Source organism: Carcharhinus amblyrhynchos, chromosome 27, assembly GCF_965287045.1.
Source record: "Carcharhinus amblyrhynchos chromosome 27, sCarAmb.v2.hapA, whole genome shotgun sequence".
NCBI classification, from domain to species: domain Eukaryota; kingdom Metazoa; phylum Chordata; class Chondrichthyes; order Carcharhiniformes; family Carcharhinidae; genus Carcharhinus; species Carcharhinus amblyrhynchos.
In genome coordinates this window covers 9489183-9516518 of record NC_137350.1, presented here as the reverse complement: position 1 = coordinate 9516518, position 27336 = coordinate 9489183, and the positions used below count along the sequence as shown (strand labels likewise).

At 44.0% G+C, this 27336-nt stretch overlaps 1 protein-coding gene across 4 annotated transcripts in view; it reads right to left on the bottom strand.

Moving 5' to 3' along the window:
* Positions 1-314: 314 nt before the first annotated feature.
* The window catches only part of map3k14a (mitogen-activated protein kinase kinase kinase 14a), a 69045-nt gene continuing 42023 nt past the window's right edge, over positions 315-27336 (bottom strand). For all 4 annotated transcript variants that reach the window (XM_080213545.1, XM_080213542.1, XM_080213544.1 and 1 more), the window contains exons 2-16: positions 24476-24706; positions 23578-23647; positions 22105-22330; positions 20827-21474; positions 19618-19755; positions 16578-16707; positions 14470-14601; positions 14021-14119; positions 12966-13129; positions 12463-12622; positions 9510-9998; positions 8014-8120; positions 6399-6549; positions 5180-5280; positions 315-4402 (exon numbers count right to left, since the gene is read on the bottom strand). In XM_080213545.1, the coding sequence (XP_080069671.1) occupies positions 4238-4402; positions 5180-5280; positions 6399-6549; positions 8014-8120; positions 9510-9998; positions 12463-12622; positions 12966-13129; positions 14021-14119; positions 14470-14601; positions 16578-16707; positions 19618-19755; positions 20827-21474; positions 22105-22330; positions 23578-23647; positions 24476-24692 (2997 nt within the window). In that variant the 5' untranslated portion in view covers positions 24693-24706 and the 3' untranslated portion in view covers positions 315-4237. The remainder of the gene's footprint in view (positions 4403-5179; positions 5281-6398; positions 6550-8013; positions 8121-9509; positions 9999-12462; positions 12623-12965; positions 13130-14020; positions 14120-14469; positions 14602-16577; positions 16708-19617; positions 19756-20826; positions 21475-22104; positions 22331-23577; positions 23648-24475; positions 24707-27336) is intronic.

Genomic DNA, 27336 nt, shown 5'->3' with positions numbered 1-27336 from the left:
TGCTACCACCCTGATGCTATCCTTAATCAGCAGAGCTACGCACCCCCCCCCCCGACTTTTTCCTCCCGCCTATCCTTCCTAAACACTTGATACCCCTGTTTGGGTCAATGCAACTAACCTGCACATCTTTCAGATTGTGGGAGGAAACCCACGCAAACTCCATACAGACAGCGATCTAAGCGGGAATCGAACCTGGATACCTGGCGCAGTGAGGCAGCATTGCTAGCCACTGTGTCGCCCTGCACGCTTGCCTAGTACTTTTTCAATTCCTCTCATTGACAGCAATATGAAAAATGAGGCCACGCAAACATGAATGCAGCATCAGAAATGCTTTATTACTTTACTTTGGATTCAATTACATTGTGCAAGTTGATATTTCAGAAGAGCGTAACATTTCAAGGTAAACTTATTTCAAACATTTTTAGACAAATGACACAAACTTTTGACACATTTCCATTGGATAAAAGTACAGACCGCTAAATCTAATGTGGTCACAATCATCACAATAAAAGGTTACATTCACCTGTCAGTAGCATTATCATTTTAAGACACATTCAATAAAACATCAGGAAGGGCACAGGACTTGAAATGTGGCACCAGCACGCACAATCAGCTTAAAAGCATAGCAGCATTGTTACTACCATTTCATTAAAAGATAAGAAAGGGAGTCAGAATCTCTCAAGCTATACATTTACTTCAGAAATGAAAAAGATCCAACAGTGCAAACTATCCTTCCAGATTCACATTTCAAAGCAAGGCTTTTAGGCTGTATGCCGATAGGCAGCAAGGCTGAGGATTGAGGGTTTGTCACCAGCGGTGGGTTTCCCAGCAGCGAGAAGTGCATTCAACACGTAATCCCGCAGGACCAGAAGATCCCATCGCCAGCCACTGGCAGACCACTTCCGCCCCACAGGGTTGTGCCGAAAATCTCTCCCACTATCATTTTCTACTCTCATTCAGCCCCTAGCGCCTCTGGTAGCTCTTTGAGAAAGCTATCTAATTAATCCCATTCTCCTGCCCTTCCTTCACAATCTTTATTCAATAAGTTCTAACTCACTTGCCCTTTTGCAAGTTATTGGAGGGAATTTTCCGGCCACTCTCGCCAGTGGGGTCGCCCATCATGCTGGAGTCAACGGAAAGGCTCGTCGCATCCACCATGAGGAAACCCAGCATGGCGGAACTGGAAAACCCCATCCACTGAATCTACTTCCAGCACCCTTTCGGGTAATGCATGTCGGAGCATAAAACTCACTCTAAAGAAAGATATTAAAACACTGACAATGATCGGTGACAACATTATACAATATCCTCGACTCTCTTAAGCTGTGCATTGATTGCTGGTGAAGTCAGTAAAGTTTTGTTATGACGTCAAAAAGTTTGAACTCTCCTTAAACGTATTCCACCCTATCAGGACACATCAAACCATTTCAGTTTTAACCTAACTGCAATCCATTGCTACATATCAAACTAACACCCATTAATCCAGCCAACCCTCACTACAATAAGTGGGGCAGTCGGAAATACAGGTGGAACTTTAACATTGGTGCCCTGCCTGCCATTTTTTAAAAAGGTTTTCAATTTCCTTAAGTTTCTTCACTACAGCAAAGTCCCAGCTTCAGATTAATAGCTATATTAATATTATAACATTAAAGTGACAATTTCCATTCAAGAAATACAATTTAAAAATATATTTATATATATATATATCTATATTTAAAAATATTATGGGAAAAAATGTCCCATATATCTGATTAGCAACTCAAACTCAACTAAGGGAAAGAGCGCTATTTTTCCACTGCTAATGGAAGTTTGTACCGATGAGACCACTGTCTACTTGCCCTTTAATTGTGGGCCACCACTGTTTTCCTTGAGGCATGCACATGAGCCATCATCATTGATTCAACTCTGCTGAAGCTGTTCTGTTCAGTGGCTCCACAAACTAAAACATTCTAAGTTTAAACAGAAAGTGCCAACATCTCACTTTCAGTACAACCCAGAGACTTATACTGGGCCTGTGAGGGAACCCCCCAGAACTTACAAACAACCCCGTAAATTCAGGTATGGCAGGCTGAAAGCACATAAGAACATTCCGCAGATTGGCAAAACTGGAGATTTTTTTTCAAGTCCTGATGCCCAGTGCAGTTTCTCAATCCCACTTTGTACAATGTAGCAAGAGATAGAAAAGTTACATGCAAACTCACAAATGCCAACAAATAGAACAGTCTCCACACAGATCACCGTGAACTCATAGCAACTTTTTTGTTTAATCATTCGTGGGACACAGGCGTCACTGGTTGGCCAGCATTTATTGCCCATCCCTAGTTGCCCTTGTGAAAGTGTGATGAGCTGCTTTCTTGAATCACTTGCAGTCCACGTGCTGTGGGTTGACTCACAATGCTGTTAAAGAGGAATTTCATATTGCTATACAGAATCCTATCTATTATTAACATGGAGAAGTATATCAATGTTTATTTCTTATTAAATATATCCAGATAGATCTGAGGACAGCTTTTCATTGTAACATGGATTTGGGCAAAATCGCTTCAGAACTTCCCAGCAACGAAAATCACTTTAAAACTGACCAGTAACAAAGAGATCATATTCATTATGTTGGACATGAATAGAGAGGATCCTTAGTGACCCTCCCCCAAGCTCCACCTCAGGAGTAATCCTCTGTGATCCACTCTCATTACAATCTCGAGTACATTCGTTCTTGCACAGAACACAAATAAACACAATATGGTTGTCTGCTGGTTTATTCTCCTAAAAAGGGAGAGACCGTTCCTTCCCGCTTCCCATTCCGCAGCAGCTTCTCCTTTCCGGAGGTTCTGCCTCTCGGAAGGGCAGGTGGTCGGGCTGCGGATCCCAAAGGCATCGTGACAACACCTGGTACCGCAGTCGACACAGAGTCGTGTTTTTAATGGGGAGAGAGGGCATCACCGTGACCCCGCGCGAGGTGGACTATCTCACCCCTTGACGATAGTTCGACGGGACGACAGACTCCACGTGGCGGCCAACAGTTTTGCTCTTCAGCCTCCACGGCCTACAATCTGGTGCATCCCCACTGAACACGGTGTCGCAAACGGCTTAAACAGCCTCAACCGGAGGGGGGAGAAAATAAAATGTCGACAGGCAACCGAACCGCTACCTATCAGGGTTGATGGCAGTGGCAAAAGGAAAAAATAGGCAAAAAAAATTAATATTTATCTCAAACGTCCAGTGTAATATCTCCTTATGCCTTTGAATCAACTGAAGGTGATTCTGTTTCTGAAAGAAGCATTATATTCAAAACGTACAATAATAAAACATAACTGGAAATTATGGAAAAAATGTATAATTGAATCAGCAGCAGGAAAAAAAAAGCATTGGCCCAAATCTCCCTCGAAAACTCATTTGCACCAACCGATTATAAAGGTGATACCCATTTCTCAAGAGCGTGCGCCTGGGCACGGGGATACAATGGCAGGTCTTACCTGAACCAAGGATAATTGATGCCAAGCACAACTAATTATTACAAATAATCACACAGGCATAACTGTGCAATCTGGTTGCTGGAGGTTAATCCTCCAGTTGCTTTGTTAAAGGATTTCACCATTGTACCTGACCCTTACACTACACATTACTCCTTGTATCAAATCACAGACCTACTTAATTTGAAGAGGTTGCGAAGTATCAATTTATCTGCCAGTTACTTGTACTTGCATATATTGGGTTTGGATTTCCATGGATTCTCCCAATAGAACATGAGAAGTTTTACAGGGACCCTGGAGAAATGACATGAATTTTTCCAGTATTTCTGTTGTTAACAACAGATGGAGAGGATCTTGCCGCAGAGGACGCGGTGTGCAGGCTCTCAGCAATCTTAATCCCCTCAGGATGTGGGAGATATCCCAATGAAGTTATTTTGCTTGTAATGGTCACTGCATTGGCATCATGCAGTTATAAACAGGCAAGTACTGTACTCGCAAACAATTAGATGGTCTGAGTTGCTTAATTAGAAGTCGTTTCCTTGCAATTTCAAATGAACTAATAATCCAAATTAGGCACCGCAAATGATACAACAAATTGGGAATTTTGCATTTAAAAATAACCAAACAACAACTTTAAGAACAGTAGATCCTACTTGTGGTTTAGACTAGTGATGTGATTTTGGTATCCAAATGGGTTGAGAGATCTGAGCCTGAAATGAGAAGGTGGGATTATAATCCCAGAGTACAGAAGATAGACACAGAAAAGTCTAATATTTGAAATCAAGGTTTCCATCCTTAACCCGCCAGGTCCAGGAATTGTTGCAGTTGAAAGCTGAGATGCACCTCAGGTCAATTCCAGATTCTGGGATTTCAAAGTCAGAAGAAATAGGATGTCCATTTTGTTTCACCAGAGAGAAACTAGCTATCTGTATCTGCGAATGAGAAATGAGTCAGAAATTACTGTCTGCGATCTACAATCAACAAACTTTTAGATCTTATAAATTAAACTTTAATCTGAAAATCTAGATTACATTTCCTGTATAGACATTTAAATCATTTTATTAAACTGTAATTTTAAGTTTTATATACATAGGAAAATTAATAAATTATTAAGTCTCTTGAGTCTGTTACACAATTGCGTGATGATGTGGAGATGCCAGCGTTGGACTTGGGTGGGCACGGTAAGAAATCTCACAACACCAGGTTAAAGTCCAACAGGTTTACTTGGTATCACAAGCTTTCAGAGTGCTGCTGTGAAAGCCTCTGATTCCAAATAAACTTGTTGGACTTTAATCTGGTGTTGTGAGACTTCTTATTGTACCTTTTAGTGAGATCAAGGCTGATCTGCAACTTAATTCTACCTGCCTTTTTCTAATATCCCTTAATAAATTTGGTTATCAAAAATCTATCACTCTCAGTTTTAAAACCGACAATGATTTAGCATCAACTGCCAGTCTGAAACTTTGACCAGGCTTTGTATACATAAAGGTTTCCTAATTTCACTTCTCAAAGATTGGCTTTAGATTTGAGGCTAGACCTAGACCACCAGAAATAGTTCCTCGCTATCTATCTCATCAGCTTTCCCACTCCTAGCTTGAAAACTTTGATCTAATCAGCCCTCAACCTTCTAAATTCCAGAGAACACCAACAAGTCAGTTCTTGGTAGTGTACTGTGTGTGGTCTCCTTCAAAAAAAAAACACACACTTACCAGATTACTGATTCCTGTAGCCACCTGGCCAACTGTAGCTCTTCGCATGTCATGTACAACCAAACATTCTCCACTGAAAGTGTGAATTCTCGCTTCAACCCCTAAAATAGAAGCAAAGTGTTTAGTCTCAAAGGACACTGGAACTCTGCTTTGGCATCTTAACAAATTGTGATCAAATCAAGAGGAGGGGCCTTGCAAGAATCTCAGCAAACTTTCCAGAAACAAATAATATAAGTAACGTTAGCAGAGTTTATTTTGTCAATTGATGTTAGAGAATATTCAATTTTTCTACACATTAGTAGCCGATATTAGAAAGCGTATGAATTTTGGAAACTCAACTCCACCATCCTACTTATTTGTTTATTCATTGTTGGGACATGGAAATCACTGGCTGGCTAGCATTTAATGTCCATCCCTATTTCTTGAGAGTCAACCACATTGCTGTGGCTCTGGAGTCACATGTAGCCCAGACCAGGTAAGGACAGCAGATTTCCTTCCCTAAAGGACATTAGTGAACCAGATGGGTTTTTTCGATAATCAACAATGGTTTCGTGGCCATCAGTAGATTCTTAATTCCAGGTTTTTTTTAATGAATTCAAATTCCACCATCTGCTATGGCGGGATTTGAACCCCGGTCCCCAGAACATTGGTTGAGTTTCTGGATTAATAGTCTAGCGATAGTACCACTGAGACACTGCCGCCTCTCAAGATTATTTCAAATATTCAAATCACTGGACATTTTACTGAGAATAGTTTTAAATCATTTTCAATCATTGAAAACTGTTTTTATTCTATTGACCTGACTTATTGCAGTATCCTAGGTTCACCTATCCAAGTTATTTAATACTTTATGAAGCCCAGGATTGATTTGGAAAATGGTATAAACTGTGACAGCAAACTGCAGCTACCATTTTACACTTTACCCACTCATTGTTTCAACTGCAGCTAAGAGTGACGAAAATCAGGCTGGATTGTAACAGAGCTGGCTGATTCGCAATTCACCATTTTATGCTTCTGCCCAAGACTAAATTTCACCGCTTGTATCTTGATGAGGTCATTCCCAACTCTGCTTCCCTCAAGGTTCAGATAATAGTGACAGGCCCACAATTTACATTGTTTACACGTGTATTTGAGTTACAGCTTGACAATACTGTGGTGGGCTTTCCCTTGTTGTCGATGCTGCTTTCAACTGAGGGTTCTTACTGAGCATTTATCTTACCATTGAAAAGGCTTGGCATGTCCTGCTGGTGATCCAGACGTTGACTGAGGCTAACGCTGGCACTAAGTCCATCTGTCTGACTATTCCACGACATTGAGTGAATTCCAGAACTGTAGTTACCACTCAGGCTGGGCATTCCTTTCTGGGAATCCTGGAAAAAGACAGAACATTCCAGATTAAATGTCAGTGGCAGCAGTGTGATGTATTGGTGAGAAACAAAGCTGTGGCATTAGAATTTACCAAAAGCCTCTCTGTTGTGGGCTATCTAGGTGTGGAGATGCTGGCATTGGATTGGGGTAAACACAGTAAGAAATCTGGTGTTGTGAGATTTCTTTGTGGACTATCTAGGCCAATATAGTCATAGTAGTCATAATTATTAGAGGAAAAAAATCCTTTAGCATCAACCCTTCAAAAGTTCTGCTTCTGTATCTAAATAAGCAACAATAAGCAGGATTTGATGACAGCAACACTTAAGAATTGCTAAGCAATGAAATGTCATCCTCGAATACCCACAGTGCAGAAGAGGCCATTTAGCCCGCACGACTCTCTGACAATAACCCTACACATTTCCCATGGCTAATCCACCTAACCTGCACATCTTGGGACACTAAGGGGCAATTTAACATGGTCAATCCACCTAACCTGAGAGTGGGAGGAAACCCACAGACTCGGGGAGGGGTGGGGCAGGGGGGGAGAAAAGAGAGAGAGATATATATGCAACCTCCACACAGACAGTCATCCAAAGCTAGAATTGAACCAGGGTCTCTGGAGCAGTCAGGCAACAGTGCCAACTACAGTGGAACCACGCTGCCATCAGGTACAGTAATGTAGACTGGTGAGATTCTGTAGGTGGCACCTCCCAACGTTACATTCTTATCCATCATAGAATGTCACATCTATATTACATAATACATAGATACAAAGAGTTCATATTCACTGTCAACTATAATCTTTCGTGCTAACTTTTCTCATTATAAAATTCCTGTGCCTTAATTTACAATAGAAACCACCTCTACACATTTGCAGTACTGTAATGCCACCTCCCCCCCCTCTTCCATCAGCACTGTCACAGTTTGGTGATGAAGCTGTATCACACAGGAATCCTGGTACTCCAATCAATGTTGCTGTTACCCCAGCTACTGCTCATCTTACTTTAAAGAACACAAAATCAAAATGTAATTACAAGTAAGGATAGATAGGAAACTGCCCCAATAAGGGGCTAGGATTGGTCATCTGTACCACATTCCACCCATTCAATTTATATTGGGTGACCAATCTGCACTGCTGGGGGATTTGCAGGGTAAATGCATGGAGTTATGATAGGGCCTGGGTGGGATCGTTATCAGTGCAGGCTTGATGGGCCAAATGGCCTCCTTGTGCACATTAGGGATTCTACGATCAATTTCCCACCTGGGGAGATTGAGTTAAAATTTCTCCCCTGGTCTAGACAGCCTCCTGTGCAACATCACGTGAGATTAAAAAACAAATTACGTTGATTTACATATTGGTACCACAACTCCGACTTGCTGCTTTTGACAAAAAAAATTACTAAGTAATAATATTTTATAAGATAATAACATACACTGTGCAGAGGGTAGCAATGGGCTAGTCATACCTTGTCATAATCTTCCATTAGACTGTATGCGTCGCTGCTTAACACATCTAATATCTGGTCCTCCAACTTTTCTGGGAACACTTGAGATAAGTTATAGAGTAGAAATTCTGAAATGTCAAGTCAAGAAAGATTGTGAGAAAAAAAAAAGTCAAGATGCCAAGTTTCGACTGCAAACCTCAATCAGGCTAAACAGTTTACAGCAACAGTGACAACACCAACAATGCATCATGATGCTTCGAAATAAGAGAATTCTGATAGAGAAAGGTATGCTTGTAATTAAGCGGCAAAAAGGTATATCTCAATTCATCAGTCTCCTATATTCTTTATTCATTCAAGTAAAAGACTTGCATTTATAGAACTTTTTTCACAAACGTACTTTTGAAATGTAGTTAGAAACATAGAATCCACACAGTGCAGGAGGAGGCCATTTGGCCCATCAAGCCTGCACCGACAACAATCCCACCCAGATCCTATCCTCATAACCCCACATATTTACCCTACTAATCCCCCGATGATACTATGGGGCAATTTAGCATGGCCAACCCACCTAACCTGCATACCTTTGGACTGTGGGAGGAAACCGGAGCACCCGGAGAAAACCCACACAGACACAGGGAGAACATGCAAACTCCACAGTCACAATGGCCGGAATTGAACCCGCGTCCCTGGCGCTGAGTTGGCAGTGCCACCATTATTCTTGGTCTCAGACCCTTTCCTCTGGCTGGCAGGAGCAGTGAGGCAACAGTGCCAACTACAGTGCCACCACACTGCCATCAGGTACAGTAATGTAGACTGGTGAGATTCTGTAGGTGGCACCTCCCAATGTTACATTCTTATCCATCACAGAATGTCACATCTATATTACATAATACATAGATATAAAGAGTTCATGTTCCCTTTCAACTATAATCTTTTGTGCTCACCTTTCCCATTATAAACCCACAGGCTTCTGCCGCTGCCACTCTGGAATTTGGCACTCGGCAGTGCACTGCAAGATCTCCAATTTGTTTCTGCGTCTCTTCTGGTGACTGAGGTGAGGAACTCAACTTGAGGGCAATCGTGAGTGGAGACCATGTGGCTCCACTTCGTGGATTGCAGGAGTGAAACATCGAATGGCCTGCTCACCAAGCTGAGGATCCTGACTGTGGGTACTGACCACCAGGGATGAATTTTCTCCTGATGAAACCTGACAGGAAATATTCCAAGAGGGATTGTACCCATATTGTGCACTTAAAGTGACAGGCCCTGTACCATACTGCACAAAATATATGGGCGGGGGTTCTCCAACCTCGTTCGCATGGTACTTTCCAGTCCTGCTGCATTGAATGGAAGTTTGGCTGAGCGCCAAATTCCCTGTAGCGATGGCAGTGCAAACAACATTGAAGAATTCCGGCCATCATTTTAGCCAGTCCAAAAACATTTCAATTCTTGGGGATCATGACAAAAGAAACACTTTCTCATCATTATTTCAGAAGGCAGATAGCAGTATGTGTTACCTTTCTGCAGTTTCCCGTATTCCTCCAGGAGTTTCTTGTCTGCCTCGTCGCTCTGCAGTGAAGGCAACGACAACAGTGGTGAAGGAGTGGATAAATCTTCTTCATCGCTCAAAGGTTCTGCCAACTCTTCAGGGAATTGGATCTCCTCGTCTTGCAGGAGCAGCCGGTTGAAGTTACAGGCCAGCCTAATTAGGTTTTTTGGGCGCGGCTTTCTTTGGCAGGCCTGTGCTGACGTTTCCTTGGTCACGTTTTCCACTGCCCCCGTTTTGCCCATGTTGAGTTGACCTCCCTTCAGCGGATGGAATCTGTGCTTGTCTGAGTCGACGCCAGCCGGCACTGGCTCTGACCCTGGAGGAGGCCGGCCTTTGGTGGCACAGTGTACAGCACTCTGATCCGATGGCAGAGGGGTCATTGGACTGTTGCCATCGTTTGGCTTAGCAGCACAATTCACTTTCTGAACATGATTAGTCTGAGAACCACTCACAGCTCCTGCAGTACAAATAAAAAGACAAATGAATACCAAGGTTTGCAAAACAAACATATATCAGATGCTTTCAGTCCCAGCTCCCTTGCCTTAACTGGGACAGTACAAATTTCACCCATCTTTAGAATAGCTCTGTTGCTCCCACCATTTTCTTGATGTCACAATGAAAGGTGCATCTCTTCCTATGACTAGGAAACATATAAAAGTTTAATGGACTGAATCACACTTACAGTTCCCTCTCTTGCAAGGGGAATGTGACTAATATTCACCAAGTAACTATCTTCAAATGGTTTGGGTCTTGATTAAGTTTAAATTTATTTAGTATCACATGTACGCTTACATTAACACTGCAGTGAAGTTACTGTGAAAATCCCTTATGTTTGGGTACACGGAAGGAGAAGTTAACATGACCAATGCACCTAACCAGCATGACTTTCAGACTGTGGGACAAAACTGGAGCACCCGGAGGAAACCCACACAGACAAGAGGAGGACATGCAAACTCCACACAAACAGTGACCCGAAGCCAGAATTGAACCCGGATCCCTGGAGCTGTGAGGCAGCAATGCTAACTACAGTGCCCTCATGATTAGGGAGCAAAAGTTCAAAGTCTGGATGTTGCAGCACCTGGTTAATATCCAAAAATCCAAGCTTCTATACCACAAAGTTTCATGTGACAGGAAGCTTCCAATGAAAGTATCAAGCAAATGGGTTTACAAAAACTCCCTTATTAAAAATACGTACGTAATTGGAAGAACATTCACTGTAGGCTGCATATTTTAATGCAAAAAAAAACACTTTCTTTGAGCTATCTGCTGCTGAACTTCATCTGGTCACTGGCCAGGGAAACTGATCTCCAATGATGCTTACATCAACTAACAACACCCAGTGACGGGATGAAAGAAGCTTACAAATATTATGCCAATGTATTACACAGAAATTGCCACTAGATGAGATGATTTATTGCACTATTGAGTCAAATTAAGCAGGTTACAGTGCCCTCACTTCAAAGAGGAAAAATATTTATCAAGGAGATTGGAGGGGCCACACTGCTAATACAAGGGACACATTTCTTATTGGATTCATGCCACAGTATCATTTTTCACAGCGTCAGTTTGATGGTTACTGTAAGTGACATTGCCAATTCAATGCTCACTTGTCAGCAGCTCAGAGCTGCAGATTTGAGCCACTGAGAAATTCAGCTGAAACATTTCAAGCTCACTCACTTTGGAAATGTACAGGCAGCAAGGCTGATACCGGAGTTGAGGGGGTTGAGCTATGAGGAGAGGCTGAATAAACTAGGCTTGTACTCGTTAGAGTTTAGAAGAATGAGGGGAGATCTCATTGAGACGTATAAGATGATGAATGGGATGGATAGGGTAGAGGTGGAGAGACTTTTCCCGCTCAAAAAAGACAGTAGGACTAGGGGGCACAGCCTCAAGATAAAGGGGGGGGGGGGCGGTTTAGAACGGAGTTGAGGAGGAACTTCTTCACTCAAAGGGTGGTGAATCTCTGGAATTCTCTGCCCGTTGAAGTGGTGGAGGCTGCCTCGCTAAATATTTTTAAGACGCGGGTTGATGGGTTTTTGATGAGAGAGGGGATTAAGGGTTATGGGGAGAGGGCGGGAAGGTGGAACTGAGCCGCGACAGATCAGCCATGATCTTATTGAATGGCGGGGCAGGCTCGAAGGGCTAGATGGCCTACTCCTGCTCCTATTTCTTATGTTCTTATGTTCTTATGTAAGAAGGAGGAGAGAGTTTCATCCCACTAGTCAGGACCAGTGAGAAGGCAGTGGCCCAGTGGCATTGTCACTGGACTGGTAATCCAGACACCAAGGCTCCGGGGACCCAGGTTTGAATCCAACCGTGGCAAACGGTGAAATATGAATTCAATAAAAACCTGGAATTAAAAGTGACCATATCGTAAAAGCCCATCTGGTTCTCTAAGGTCCTTTAGGGAAGGAAATCTGCTGTCCTTACCTGGTCTGGCCTACATGTGATTCCAGAGCTACAGTAACGTGGTTGATTCTTAAATGTCCTCAGGGATGGGCAATAAATGCTGGCCCAGCCACTGATCACAGTAAGAAGTCTGACAACACCAGGTTTAAGTCCAACCGATGTATTTGATAGTAAACTCACAAGCTTTCGGTGTTTGCCCCTCACCTGACGAAGGGGAAAACCCCGAAAGCTTGCGAGTTTACTGTCAAATAAATTGTTTGGACTTAAACCTGGTGTTGTCAGACGTCTTACTGTGTTTACCCCAGTCCAACGCCGGCATCTCCAGCCAGTGATGCCCATATCCCATGAACAAATTAAAAAAAAACAGTTGGCAGAAAACACTGGTAGAAAATACGATGCATCTTTGACAACAATTAAAGATTTTGTTGCGTTTTCTGCCTTCGCTGAGCATAATGTGGACATAAATATATTCAGCTGCAGTAAAGGAAAGGCAGTTCAATAATTCTACTTACGTTGTCGCAGTACAGTTAACGCTCTGTTCACCTCTGCACGAAGTTCAGATGCAGTAGCTCTGTATTTTGGATCTTTGACCAACCCAGCTCTGATCACATTAGCTGTGTGTGGACTGCATGTGGGTGGAATTTCATCCACCGGAGGGTCTTGTGTCACAATCTGTTGGGAGAGAGGGACCAGGAAGTCAGTGCCACTGATACCTGCGGGTCAGCGAGCTCCAGAACAATTGTTTAATTACAACGAACGGGAGCGGGAGACTTTGGGGGGGCTCCTGTACTAGCTTTGATCTGACTGCTGTCATGGATAGAAAAACAGTCCAGTTTGATTTGGACTTTAGTCACCCGTGTGTTGAAAAGATCTCCTTTTAGCATTTCTCTGCACAAGTCTTGGGTCTCAAAGCAGATCAAGCTCTCACGAGGGTCATGCATAGATACCCCAATTCATGTGAAGTTATTGCAAAGGCATAACGCAGCTACTGCACAGTTTTTAAACTTAAACTCACCTTAAGGAGCAGCTGACTCATTGGTATATTTTTCCAGGGATGGCGGCCGGTTAACATGTGCAGCATCATACAAGCAACACTCCAGCTATCTACATTAACACCAAATTCACGGCTTGCAACTACCTCTGGGGCCATGTGCGTCACTGTGCCCAGGCACTGTCTGCCTACAAGGACGGGGGAAATAAAAGACATTTTATTTAGTAACAATTCCACTGGAAACCTGCTGGTCAAAGTGGGCAGTGCCCAGAAGGATTTATTGGTTGCGTACCTCGCCCTGAATAAAATTCCGACTGCCTTCATCTAGCCGCTTGTTGATGGGGGTACGTGGCTGCTCTCACCTAAGCCTTGGTCAGAGCCTGCACTCAACTGGATCCACCTAAAGGCGCAGTATGAGTTTCGGAAGAAGTGCCTCTCTAACAATAACCCCTCCATAAAACACAACCTCCATATATTTATAATCCAACTGTGGCACCCGCTGCAGAACCACTTCCCCGAAGCCATTCTGCAGCAGGATCTCCCACCTTCAGCCCACCAGCTGGAGTCAGTTAACAAATAAGCACGTGGTCATCAAGTTTGTGGAATCATAGAATCCCTACGGTGTTGGAGGAGACCATTCAGCCCATCAAGTCTGCACTGACCACAACCCCACCCAGGCCCTTTCTCCATAGACCCATGCATTTACCCTAGCTAATCCCCCTGACACTAAGGGACAATTTAGCATGGCCAATCCACCTAACCCACACATCTTTGGACTGTGGGAGGAAACCAAAGCACACAGAGGAAACCCAAGCAGTCATGGGGAGAATGTACAAACTCCACACAAACAAACAGTGACCCAAGCCGGGAATCGAACCCTGGTCCCTGGTGCTGAGAGGCAGCAGTGCTAACCACTGTGCTGCTCTTTGTAACTCATAAGAGAAACTTAATAGCTGTGTTTAACCCTTGCCCTGTACCCGTCTTCCTTCAGTTTTTCTGTTACGTCCTCTCGCATCTCTTCCAAGCTAGGTTTTTGTAAAGGTCAATGCGCTCACCGTGCCTGTATATTTAACTCTTACCATGTGAGGTGCTTCTTCCTGTCGATGTTAGTTGTGTTGAGTGTCCGAAATCACAGAGATAAACTTCCAAGCCTTGCTGTGATATCAGCACGTTGTCCGCTGAGGAAAGGATAATATAGATGGTCAACATTGGCTAGGAACTTTTATGGTCAGCATTTAACTTGCAACATCTGGTCTAAGAATAAAGCTCACTTTCAGTGTTAAAAACATACAGCTACACCTGAGGGATTAGATTAATAACGTTCATTTTATGATGAGATCAGCCAGTGTAAATTCAAAGACACATTGAAAGCGTACTCTCGATAGAATCCTGGACCGATAGTAACAAAGAGAATTGAATTGATTTATTATTGTCACGTGTAATAGGGTATAGATAATAGTGTTGTAGTTACAGGTCGAGTGAAGAGAAAGATCACTGAATATGACGCACTAGTCAGTTTTGACTTTACCTTTTACGTCTCCGTGCACAATTCCAAGGGAGTGAAGGTGCTCGAGTGCCTCCAGTACTTGTCCCGTGTAGTGCAGAGTCAGAGCTTCAGGAAGAGGCCCTTTATTCACTATCAGCTGCGCAACTGATCCACCTAAAAACAGGCAAGAAATCTCACAAATGCTATTCTCGGATATGAGGAAAATATCTCAAGTCTAATTTGCTACACATTGGTGACATTGTGGCTCTCACACATTGACTGAGTGAATGCTAACATCTGCTGCATTATCCAGGCGTTGAACAGCACCAGCCTGCTGAGATTTTCCCCATCGACCGTGGAGTCAGCTGTGCTGAAATGTAAACAGAATCCCACCACTAATCTATACAAATAGGGCAGGCAGTGGGTGTAGTGGTATTGTCACTGAAGTAAAGACCCAGGTTAATGTTCTGGGCACCCTGGTTGAAATGCCACCATTCCAAATGGTGGAATTTGAATTCAATTTTAAAAAAATCTGGAATTAAATTCCAACAACCAAAAACAATTGGTCAGGAAGGAAATCTGCCATCCTGACCTGGTCTGGCATGCAGACCCACAGAAAGGTGGTTGGCTCTTAAATATCCTCTGAAATAGCCTAGCAAGCCTTGCAGTTCAGTTGCAATTAGGGCTGGGTAATAAATGCTGGCCTAGCTAGTGATGCCCACATCCTATAAAATTTCAGTGCTAATTTAGCTTGGTTCCCTTCAATTCTTTTTTTTATTAGTTTATGGGATGTGGGCAGCACTAACCAGTCCATCCCTAGTTGTCCTTGAGAAGGTGGTGGCGAGCTGCCTAATGAACCATTGTAGGTGTATGTACATACACAGTGCTGTTAGGAAGGAATCCCAGGATTATAAGAACATAAGAAATAGGAGCAGGAGTAGGCCATCCAGCCCTTCGAGCCTGCCCCGCCATTCAATAAGATCATGGCTGATCTGTCGTGGCTCAGTTCCACATTCCCGCCCTCTCCCCATAACCCTTAATCCCCTCTCTTATCAAAAACCCATCAACCCGCGTCTTAAAAATATTTAGCGAGGTCAATGAAGGAACAGTGATGTATTTCCAAGTCAGGATGGTGAGTGACTTGGAGGGGAACCTCTAGGTGATGGTGTTCCAGGTATCTGCTGCTCCTGTCCTTCTAGATGATGGTGGTCGAGGATTTGGAAGGTGCTGTCTAAGACACGGTAGGTTCCTGCAGAGCATCTTGTAGATAGTACAAACGGCTGCCACTGTTCACCAGTGGTGGAGGGATTGAATATTTGTGGAAATAGTAACAATCAAGAGGGCTGCTTTATCTTGGATGGTGTTGGGCTCCTGGAGTGTGTTGTCTACATCAACTTTTTTGTACCATCTTTAATATACAGAATTGTCCTAAGGAGATTACAGGAACGTATTCAGCCAATGAAAATTGACTAAGAGAAGAGGGAGACAGCAGGACACAGAGTCAAAGGCTTGGTCAAACTGATAGGTTTAGAGGACTTTCTTAGCAAAGGAAAGAGACCCAGTTTTCCCCGGATAAAGTAATATGTGACTTAAACTAATGCCCATTACAATATTGAAACGATAGAATCACAGAATCCCTAGAGCACAGAAGGAGGCCATTCGGCCCATCCCACTCAGGCCCTATTCCCCTAACCCCACATATTAACCCTTCTAATCCCCCTGATAGTAGGGTCAATTTAGCATGGCCAATCAACCTAACTCGCACATCTTTGGGCTGTGGGAGGAAACCGGAGCACCTGGAGGAAGCCCACACAGACACAGGGAGAATGTGTGAAACACACACACACACACACACACACACACACACACACACACACACACACACACACACACACACACACACACACACACTGACCCAAGCTGGGAATGGAATCTGAGTCTCTGGCGTTCTGAGCAGCAGTGCTAACCACTGTGCCACCATGTCGGTGTCAGTTAGTAAAATTTTATTGATGTGTAAAATTTCAAAATATTCCCCAAGTCATTCAGGGTAGAAAGTTAATCAATTTCATGATTCTGAAATCCAATAACAGACTGGTTAAAATGGAATACTGGATGAAGGAAGTGCACTTACACCAAGGTTTGTGTCTCACCTTGAATGAGCTGCATAAACAGTGTGATCATCTCCCCTTCCCGTATTCCCCCGTATAGTGGAACAATTCGCGGAGAGTTCAACTTGCTCCAGGTCAGCAACTCCTGTGCTTGGAAATTGCTCACGTGAATCTGGAAAAGGAAAGCAGTTTTAATGAACGACGCACTCTCGGGCAGATTCTTCCTGCGCAAGTTAAATTTTCATATACCATTAGCCTGAAACCCAAATCTAAGTAAAGATTCAGAGCAAATAATGCTGTGTGTGAGCTCCCTTCTGCAAACTAAGAGCTGCAAAGGCAGTGCTGGGCAACCTGGGGTGGGGTGGGGGGGTAGAAGTGAGGGGGCGGGGGCACACACAACCCATCAGGGTTCTGAGCGTGGCCCATGACACATTTAGTTGACCGTTGCCCATGTGCAGGATTGGCAGATTCCACTGGTTACCATCTGTGTAGTTTATTTCTCTACTGTCATGACTGAAGTGTTACACATGTAAAGCAAGGACAAGTGAAATACTGTGCATGCTGATTGTCTGTGAGCTCCCTCTGTGTCCAATCAAAGCATTAATATTTACTTTGCTTTTACCATTTGAAGTTGATAGTTCTATTAATATACAAACAATTAAGCAATTTCTATAACTCGTTATGAAATATTCAGCACGTATTAAACGTGTTTAATCATACTCGGCGGGGGGGGGGGGGAGAGAGGAGGAGGAGGAGGAGGAATTAGTGACCAAGCCCAATTTCAATCTTGGGGCCCACTGATATGTCAGAGAGATACTCGTACAGCGCACTCACTAGCCTAGGATGCCTTTCACTGTGTTGAAGGATTAACACGGTTTGATTGCTCGTTTAATTATGATTTAAACAAGCAACACTAAGTCTGTGAATGTTACAGACAGATGTAATATTATAAACAGGAAGACTTGAAGGAGAATCACACCACCAGTATATTGGGCAAAAATAGTCTTGCTGTGCTGAGTATCAGTTATTTTTCTAACTCCATAAGATGTGCGGGTTAGGTTGATTGGCCATGCTAAGAAATTGCCCCTAAGTGTCCAGGAATGTGTAGGTTAGAGGGATTAGTGGGTATAAGTGGGGGTAGGACCTGGGTGGGATTGTGTTTGGTGCAGACTCAATGGGCCGAAGGGCCTCTTTCTGCACTGTAGGGTTCTATGTTATATATCTTTCAGTTCTCAAAAGGCTCTTACATTTTGCCACAAACCTTCTTAAGCATTCAGCCACACATTGCTCCTGTGGATACCAGGGCAGTAGACATTTTCTCCCCTTCCATTATAAAATGGTGTGCCTCAGGGATCTGTTTTGGGGCCACTGTTGTTTGTAATTTTTATTAATGATCTGGATGAGGGTATAGTTGGGTGGATTAGTAAATTTGCTGATGACACCAAAGTTGGAGGTGTGGCAGATTGTGAGGAAGGGTGTCATAGTCTGCAGGGAGACTTAGATAGGTTGCAGAGCTGGGCCGAGAGGTGGCGGATGGAATTTAATGCGGAGAAGTGTGAGGTAATTCACTTTGGTAGGAGCAACAGATGTGTCGAGTATAGGGCTAACGGGAGGACTTTGAATAGTGTGGATGAACAGAGGGATCTAGGTGTGTGTGTACATAGATCCCTGAAAGTTGGGAATCAAGTAGATAAGGTTGTCAAGAAGGCGTACGGTGTCTTGGCGTTTATTGGTAGGGGGATTGAATTTAGGAGTCGCAGTGTAATGTTGCAACTGTACACTACTCTAGTGCGGCCGCACTTGGAGTACTGTGTGCAGTTCTGGTCCCCGCATTACAAGAAGGATGTGGAGGCGTTGGAGAGGGTGCAGAGGAGGTTTACTAGGATGTTGCCTGGTATGGTGGGGAGGTCCTATGAGGAGAGACTGAGGGATCTAGGGTTGTTTTCGTTGGAAAGAAGGCGGCTAAGAGGGGATCTTATTGAAACATATAAGATGATTAGAGGTTTAGATAGGGTGGATAGTGATAGCCTTTTTCCTCGGATGGAGAAAGCTAGCACGAGGGGGCATGACTTTAAATTAAGGGGGGGTAGCTACAGGACGGATGTCAGGGGTAGGTTCTTTACCCAGCGGGTGGTGAGGGATTGGAATGCCCTGCCTGCTGCAGTTGTAGATGCGTCTAGTTTGGGGGCGTTTAAGAGATCTCTGGATAGGTTTATGGACGAAAAGGGATTGGTATAGGCTAGTGGGTCATTGTTTTTGTAACTGGTCGGCGCAACATCGTGGGCCGAAGGGCCTGTTCTGCGCTGTAATGTTCTATGTTCTATGTTCTAAAATCGATGACTTTGTTGGGCTACGAGTACCTCATCCAATTTGCCATCTTTCATGCACAAGCCTTGAATGGAAGGCAGGCAAGCTATTTAATTGTGACAGGCCTAGCAACTGAACTGAGTGCCCAAATTGCACAATTCCACAAAGTATCTCTGCGTCATGACGGGAGCAGGAACTCTAATTTCTCCTTCCCTGACTGAGGGAAATTTAGCAGAGGCATCCTGGCTAAGATATACATCACAGTAAGAAGTCTCACAACACCAGGTTAAAGTCCAACCAGTTTATCTGATAGTAAACCCACAAGCTTTCGGAAACGCTGTTCCTTTGTCAGGTGTGTGGAAGGTTCTGATCACAGAAGGGCGTATAACGTCACATACAGTTTACAGAATACTAATTAGAATGCAAAGGAACAGCGTTTCCGAATGCTTGTGGGTTTACTATCAAATAAACTGGTTGGACTTTAACCTGGTGTTGTGAGACTTCTTACTGAGTTTACTCCAGTTCAATGCCGGCATCTCCACGTTAAGATATACATCACACAGACTGGCGATCTAATTGGGCTCTTAGGGCTACATGACGAGACTGGCTAAGCTGCTCGCCACGTGAGTTATAATAAGAATTGGACAAAAGGTTTCTTTCATGTTAAGTTCTAGTAAAATAGCACAGGAACCCAGGTAATGCAGTTTGTGCTATTGGTTTAATTCCTGCCTTGATATTCTCCCAAATATGATAATGTCTAGTTGTGCAAACTGACCCTTTTAGCAGCACAGGTGAAATCAGTTGAGTGATCCTTTGCTATATAGACTTCTCCAAAGGTTCCAACACCCAGACGAGTGGAGATGAGAGACCACTGCAGATCTTCTTTGTACTCATTGTCCACAGGCATTAGTTTCTGCATAGTAAAAAGACAATGTCAGCTGGAGGAAGCTTCCATCTTTCAAGACTTCACTCTGGAGAAAGTTGACCACATTGGCTACTCGCGATCAAAGTGAACAAAGCTCATCCCTTCTCAAGCGCTGTCAGCTACTTTCTTTTCAAAGGCAAGAATTGTGCAGCTGAGTCAAGCGTTAGCTTACTGAGTTGAACAGTTTTTATGCCAGAAGTTTATATGTTAAACCACCCTCCCCCACCTCCAGGGCTTAAACACAAAACCCAGCCTGACATTTCAAAGTAGTTTTGAGAAATTGTCAGAAATTCCATTTCTAGAATGAGCGATTAACCTGAAGCCCCATGTGTTCAGATGGCCGGTTTAAAATGCCATGGATCTTTACTGAACCTGAATAGGGAGCTTGCAAAGTGTCCTGGCCGGTACTTTTCCTCAGCCAAAGTCACCAAAGTAAATTAACTGGTCATTCATGTGATGGTTGTCGCACCTGGTGTGCAAATTCACCACCACTTTTAACTATGATTCAATGAAAACAGTTGGCTACAAAGCAGTAAGGCATGGCCAGGAGATTTGAAGGGCATCATATAAAACACAGGCCTATTTTCTTCTCCTTTGGGTCTGCTGAACATTACAACCCAGTCAGATCAAAATTAAAGCCACTTAATAGCCAATGTGTGGGAGGCAAGGAGACACTCGAGCTGACAAGTTCAGTTGGCTGATCCCTCAGCATGGTTGAGGTCTATTTTAGAATACAGATTTAATCGCAGTGATGGGATTTGAACCTGGAACCCCACAGCATTGCTTTAGGTTTGTGGTTGAGAGACCACAAGCTCCTAAAACAGAACAGGATAGGGATGTTCAAAAGGGAGGTTTTAATCTATCAAATTGCTCCCACCTCCCTTTCTTGGCCCCAAATAAGACCACGATGGACCTGGGACCTAGTTAAGGAGCTGCGTAAAATGAGAAAGTAATTGATTCTCCCTATTTTCTGATGTCTGAAATGACATTGGGCTGGGGTGCCAGCATTGCGGTAAACTACTATATAATTTAGCACCTGTTATATATTGTATCACCTACCTCATGTTGAAGGACGCCCTCATTGGTTTCTGGAAGCTTTTCCTTTTCTTTCCACCCTACTGAGTATCTTGCCCACTGTAGTGCATGATTAGTCAACAACTTTATACTGTCAGAGGTAACGTAGCCCTTTCTACCATCAGCGTGCAAGGCAGAGGGCAGTGGTGGGGAAGTCTCTTCTGCACTTATCGAATCGGGAATACGTATTCCAGTGTCCCCTCCTTCATCATTGATGTAGAGCATGGCAGCATTATTTTTCAAACAAAGTTCCTGCTTTTTGAGGCAGGCCAGAGTCTCGAACGGATTCTGGTTCAGTTCAGGCTGTGGCACTTTGTCCAGGTCCGATTTCCATGCAAAGTTCTTTGCCACGTTTGGGTAGGCCACGCTCTGCACAAGTCCACCATGTTTCATGGACGACGAGGGTATGGGCCTGACGTTGGATTTCTTCACTCTGCTCTCAAAGTGTTTGATGTTGAAGTATATGTTCTCGATCCTTTCATCTTCCCGCAGGCGGTTCTGCAGGCTCAATCCACAGAAGGCATGTGAATCGCCCCTGGCCGGGCTGAGGTGAGCCTGCTCGAGCTCACAGCGGCTGCTGCTGCTTGCTGTGCTGCTGCAAAAGTCGGAGGTGCTGTTTTCCGCATCATCTTCCTGGAAATTAAAATATTGAACTTCACTTACAGAGCAATCGAGACACGTTATAAACCAGCAGTGGAGTCACAGAGCTGGGGGCGGGGGGGGGGGGGGTTTGGAGTTAGCACACTCAATGGTAGGCCATGGGTGGCAGCCCACTTATTCAAAGACAAAAGAAGGGTGAAAATCTATTTTAAAACAGGCTACAGATTAGATGTTGGCAGAGGGTTGGTGTTGCCAACCTTCCAGGAGGCTGCAGGAATTAAGGATTCATTTCCCAGCAAGTAAACCGGAAGGAAATTATATGGATATTTTAAAAGCATGTTTCTTGCTTCGTTTTCTTTGAATATTTTGGTTAATTAGTCATCCGATAAGAATCTGCTCACTTTTCTGGCAAAAAACAGGAGTGACAAGGTAAGTTATCAACCCGAAATCGATAAGTTTGCTTTCTCCCTCCACAGATGCTGCCTGACCTGCTGAGTACTTTCAACGTTTTCCTGTTTGGGTAAAGGCAGCAAACCGGGACCCCAGTTCAGTTCATTTTAGGGAACTATAACCGCGGCTCCAAGATCATGGCAGGAGGATAACTGTGGATCGGTCTAAAAACTACACCACAAAGTGAGGATCAGAGAAAAGGGCACCACTTACTTGCACCGGTATTGGAGGGCAGCTCTCCTGCTCAGGGGTCTTTGACCGATTTTGCGAAGCTTTATTCCTGCCTTTGACCTTGTGTTTGGATTTTCTCTTCCCATGCTTCCTTCTGGGGCGTTTATTGGTCTCTCGGTCCTGCTGCTGCAGCCGGGGCAGTTGTCCTCCAGCTACCTTTGCCACATTGTTTGGAACAGTCTCTAAGTTCAACCTCTCTGAATGGTTACTGAGGAAAGGAAGAAGATCTGGTCAAAGAAATAACTGCTGACATGATTATTATTGTGCTATGCTCGCAGAATTCAATTTTTAATACGCTCTACAATATAACCCTTCAAACTTAAAGCTGCAACTTCTGCAATCCAAGGGTGTTTAAATTTTCACACAAGTTTTTAAACATTATTTTTATACAGTTTGGTTTGTTAAAAGAGGAGGATTGATCTCATGGAGATATTTAAAATGGTTAAATCAATTAGTTAGAGAAGCTACTTCATCCGATGGGGAAATCATAACAAGAGGGGACAATATTAAGATTAGAATGAAGCCATTCAGAAATGAAATCTGGAAGCACCATTTTATACAAAAGGTAGTGGAAATCTAGAACATTCTCTCTCCCCAACTCTCTCTGTGATGCTGAAGCTCCCAAGACTGAAACTGATAGATTCCAGGCAACATTGCAAAGGGATACCTTTCAATGGTGGGTGAATGCATTTGAAGCAATGATCCAACTGAATGGTGAAACAGGCTGGAGGAATCGAAAAGGCCCACTCTTGTATCCATGTTCCTTCCCAGCCACTGTCACAAGAGGGGTTGCTCTTCCAGCCTGCGTTACCTTCTGAATTTCTCTTTCACTGTTACCAGACCAACCCCTCAACAATTTGCATTACTGAGTCATCGTGACATTCCACATTAGCTTTCACTCTGTTCCAGGCCCCCCTTTCTCCTCCTTCAAACCAGGAACAGCAGTATGTACGATCTACAAGATGCACTGCAACAATTCACCAATCAGTCTTACTCAGCATCTTCACAGCCATTTCCATCTAGAAGGACAAGAGCAGCAGATACATGGGAACAAGTGAGTCTGTTAAAGGTTTATATTTCCAATTCCCTTGTCAATGATTTTTTTTCTGGTTATTCGGGAGGGTCTTGTTCTTATATTCTTTAAAATGACTTTGGATTTGCATTTAGATCATTGAAGCTGCCCCCCCAATTCACACACCACCCTGAAATAAATCACCGTTCCTTCACAGTCACTGGGTCAAAATCCTGGAATTCCCTCCCTCATGGCATTGTAGGTCAACCCACAGCAGGTGAACTGCAGCGTTTCAAGAAGGCAGCTCACCACCACCTTCTCAAGGGCAACTAGGGATGGGCAATAAATACTGGCCCAACCAGCAACACCCATTTGCCATGAATGGTTTTTTTAAAAATGTATTGATGATACCCTCAGTTGCAGAATGTTTAGAAGCTCCTTACCTGTAACTGTTTGGCGTTGCTATAAACTGCGGCTTCTCACAACTGGGAATGAGCTTCTGGTTCCCCACACCTGTAAAGACCAATAATCTGTCACACTTTACGTAAAAGACAGCCAGTACAACTCTGGAGTGCCGGACTAATCCAAACACAAGAAGCTGCCCAAACTCATTTACAAAGATCGGAATGTGCAGCTAACAACTTCATTTAGATTTTTAATTGGGTGGGGGGAAGGAGAATGAGCAGGGGATTGGGGCAGCAATTTTTGAACAAATGGCATCCCGGAAGTTGTTTTTTTACCTTTTCGGATCTAACTCACTGGGGTCAATAAAATCTCAATGAGTAAAATACCGCAGGGCTCAGGCAGTCTATAACTTTGGAGTTACTGTTAAACACATTTCCAATTCCCTTGTCAATGATTTTTTTTCCCCCCAGTTATTCAGGGTGGTTACATTCCTGTATTCTTTAAAATGACTTTGGATTGGCTTTTAGATCATCCAAGAACACCAAACCAGAATGAGAGTGAATGGTCCCTTTTTAAACACAATGCCTCTGCTACAATGGGAAACAGTAGGTGATGCCCTTTAACATCAAGAACCCACTCAGCAATTGGTGCTGTTAACACAACCACAACAGTGGGCTTGGATTCAATTCCATTCCCGTCACAGAACAGGTTCTTACTGTTAACAACAAGCTAACAAATTTTGGAGAAGAGCAAAATCATTCCGGAACAAAGGTGCATCTGTTGACATTGAGAGTATCTGGCATCCAACAGCATCATTGCAACAGAATGAAAAAATGCTGACCTGCCAGATTGGTGACTCCAATAGATTTCTACCAACCCTCTTCTCAGTGACTGATGTCATTTAAGTCCAATACAACAACAGGATTCTCTACCTACCTGTCGCTTGTGCAATGTAGGAATATTTGCTTCCGTGTTCATCTGTTTCCTGTTTTGCCGTTCCCTCGGTTAAAACTTTCTCTGGGAGGCACATTTTTGTGCAGCGCCTATATTCGCTGATCTCGGATCGCTTGCTCTCCATCTGGCTAATCGGGAGTTCTTGTTGGTCCCTGATGACTGATTCAGCAGTGTGCCGAGATGAGCGCTTGACTGCCATTTCCTCTATTTGACCTGGAAAGCAGGCAAAAGATAAAAACAGATCTTATAAATCATGCCTGAGTTCAGTGTGAATCGGCCAGCTAACACCTTGCGGTCTTAAGATATAGGATGGAATCTTCTGCCATGAGAAGCAAGGAAGGAGGTGGAAGAGTCTGAAAATTAGGTGGGCTTACACTGGAACTGAAACAAGTCCTGGGTAAGTTCTGGGCAGGAAGGGCTATGTTTAACCTTGGTGCCTCTTCTGCACTTAAGACCCTTAACTGCTCAGTTGACTTGAGGGTATCTTCCCACTTCTGGTACTGTCATGTGGCCAGCATGACTGGTTAAACTGTGCAGGCTGCATGGCAGCTGATGGGTGGGGGGTGAGGGGGAATCCTTCAATCTGCAATAATCTATGCATGATCAAGAGCATGGATGTGTGGCAGGGTGTGGCTGCTGGCAACCACTCCTTTTGTCCTTGTTGCTGACCACCCCCCCCAACCCTTTCTCTGCAACTCCCTGTCACCACACATTTCTCCTGGTCACCCATTGATGTTGGGACTTGGGGGTGGGGGGGAATGTTTCAGCCGCAGCCACGACCTCCCCCTCAGCACTGCCAAATGTAGGCGCTGCTTGCCTTCGACTGGCCATCAGCTCTAAGCAGGCAGGATGCTGCACCCCCCGAGGTCTACACCCGGGAGGAGGACCCGTCACTGTCCTCTTAAGTGCCTGATGGGCAGAAGATGCACTGGGCCTTTTCCCAGGAGTCAGCTTGGATGTCTCACCACATACTCGGGCAGGATGGGAGACACCCACAGAAGATTCCACCCGTAGAATCATGCAACACAGATGGTGCTTATTTGGCATATCACACTTATGCTGGTTCTTTGAAAGAGCTATTTAATAAAGTCCACTTTCCTGCTCTTTCCCTGTCATTCTGAATTTTTCTCTCCATTTAGTATACAAATTCCCTTTGAAAGTTATGACTCTAGCTGTTTCCCAGAAATGTATTCCAAATCATAACAATTCTGGAGTCTGCTGCTTGTAGTGACTGACTGCCTGCTAATACAGCCTTATTGACACCAATCTAAACCTCTAACAGTTTTGAATATCTTTGCTGTAAATCTCTTTAGCCTCTCTGCTCTAAGGAGAACAATCCCAGATTCATCTCACCATCTCCATCTCACCAAATACCTGAATTCCTTCACTGTTAAATAACGATACAAAAAACGTGAACAGATGGTGTGAGGAGTATGTACTTGATGGATCTCTCTGTGTACAGTATTTGATTTAGTTGTAACAGTTGTCATCAAGGGGTGTACTACAAAGCCAGACCAGGATAGGTGGGGGACAGGTCTGGCTGTAATTCTACACTAACCCATTTAATAAAGTTAAAACAATACGTTTTAAAAATCATTTTTTGACCTCCCCAAGTGCTTCACAGTAAATCAAGTATTTTTGAAGTGGAATCATTATTATAAATGTTGAAAACACATGTGCACAGTAAGATCCCACAAATGGCAATGAAATTGTGATCAGGGAATCTGCTTTCCACTGAGGATAAACATTGGCCAAAACACTGGGGAGAATGCCCATACCCTGGGATCCTTTACATTCCCCTGAAAGGGAAGACTGGGCTCCAGTTTGATATCTCATCTGAACAGTGTGGAACTCCCTCAGCGGGGCTCCGGAGTGCCAGTCTCCACTATGTGCTGACGTTTCTGAAGAGGGACTCACAAACAACTCCTTTAAAACTGTGAAGAGATTTCTGATGGTGCCAAGGTCTCAGCCATGGTAACACATGATATGCATGGTACTACATTGATTAATTTAAGGAGATGCTGGATAAGTGAACGAGAGAGAAAGGAACTGAAGGTTTGTTGAGATGAAGTAAGCTGAGCATCAGGAGGACTGTGTGGAGCATAAACTTCAGCGTAGATTGGTTAGGCCTAATGTTTCTTTCTGTGCTATGATTTCTATGCACTGTAAAAGTAATTTCTGGGCTATGCCTGCTTCCAAACCATCTCTACAGCTGGGATACACAGCGAGGGTTAACAGCAGAACTGAGTGTAAACGTTGGTCACGCTCTCGAAACCTGTAGTGTCTCTTTGATGTATATACGTAGTACTGGATTTAATGCAGCCCATTGCAATGGGAAAAATGGTGGCCAGGCCCATTTAATCACAAGAGAGGCAGTGCAGAAATCCTCCCACTACTAAGTTGGAGCAGGAGTGGCCTCGGGGAGAATGCTTATGGTATGTTGTCAATGAGGCTCATTATTGAGCCACTTGACGCTAATTATCTCTGGACCCACTGAAATTGCGTGGTGGTTCAGGGGTTACATGCAAGTGGCTTTCTCAAGTCTCCCAGAGCCCACCTAGCAAACTATGCTAGGTTTACCTGTGATTAGTTCCCCTGTGAGGGAGCTGGCATTGGGTAGGAGTGTGTCTGCTGAAAGCCCCTATCCACCCTCCTGCCCCACGCCTCCTCTCAGCAATCCCTATCCCACGCTCACACACCTGAGGCCTGGGTCCACCAGAGATCCTGGGCCTCTCCTTTGGTTGTCCCACTGGCAACAACCATTGCTCCCAACAGAGCTCTGTATAATGAAAAGCTGCCAACCTCCAATTGGGCAGCAGGTAAATTTCCACCTCGGGGGGTTT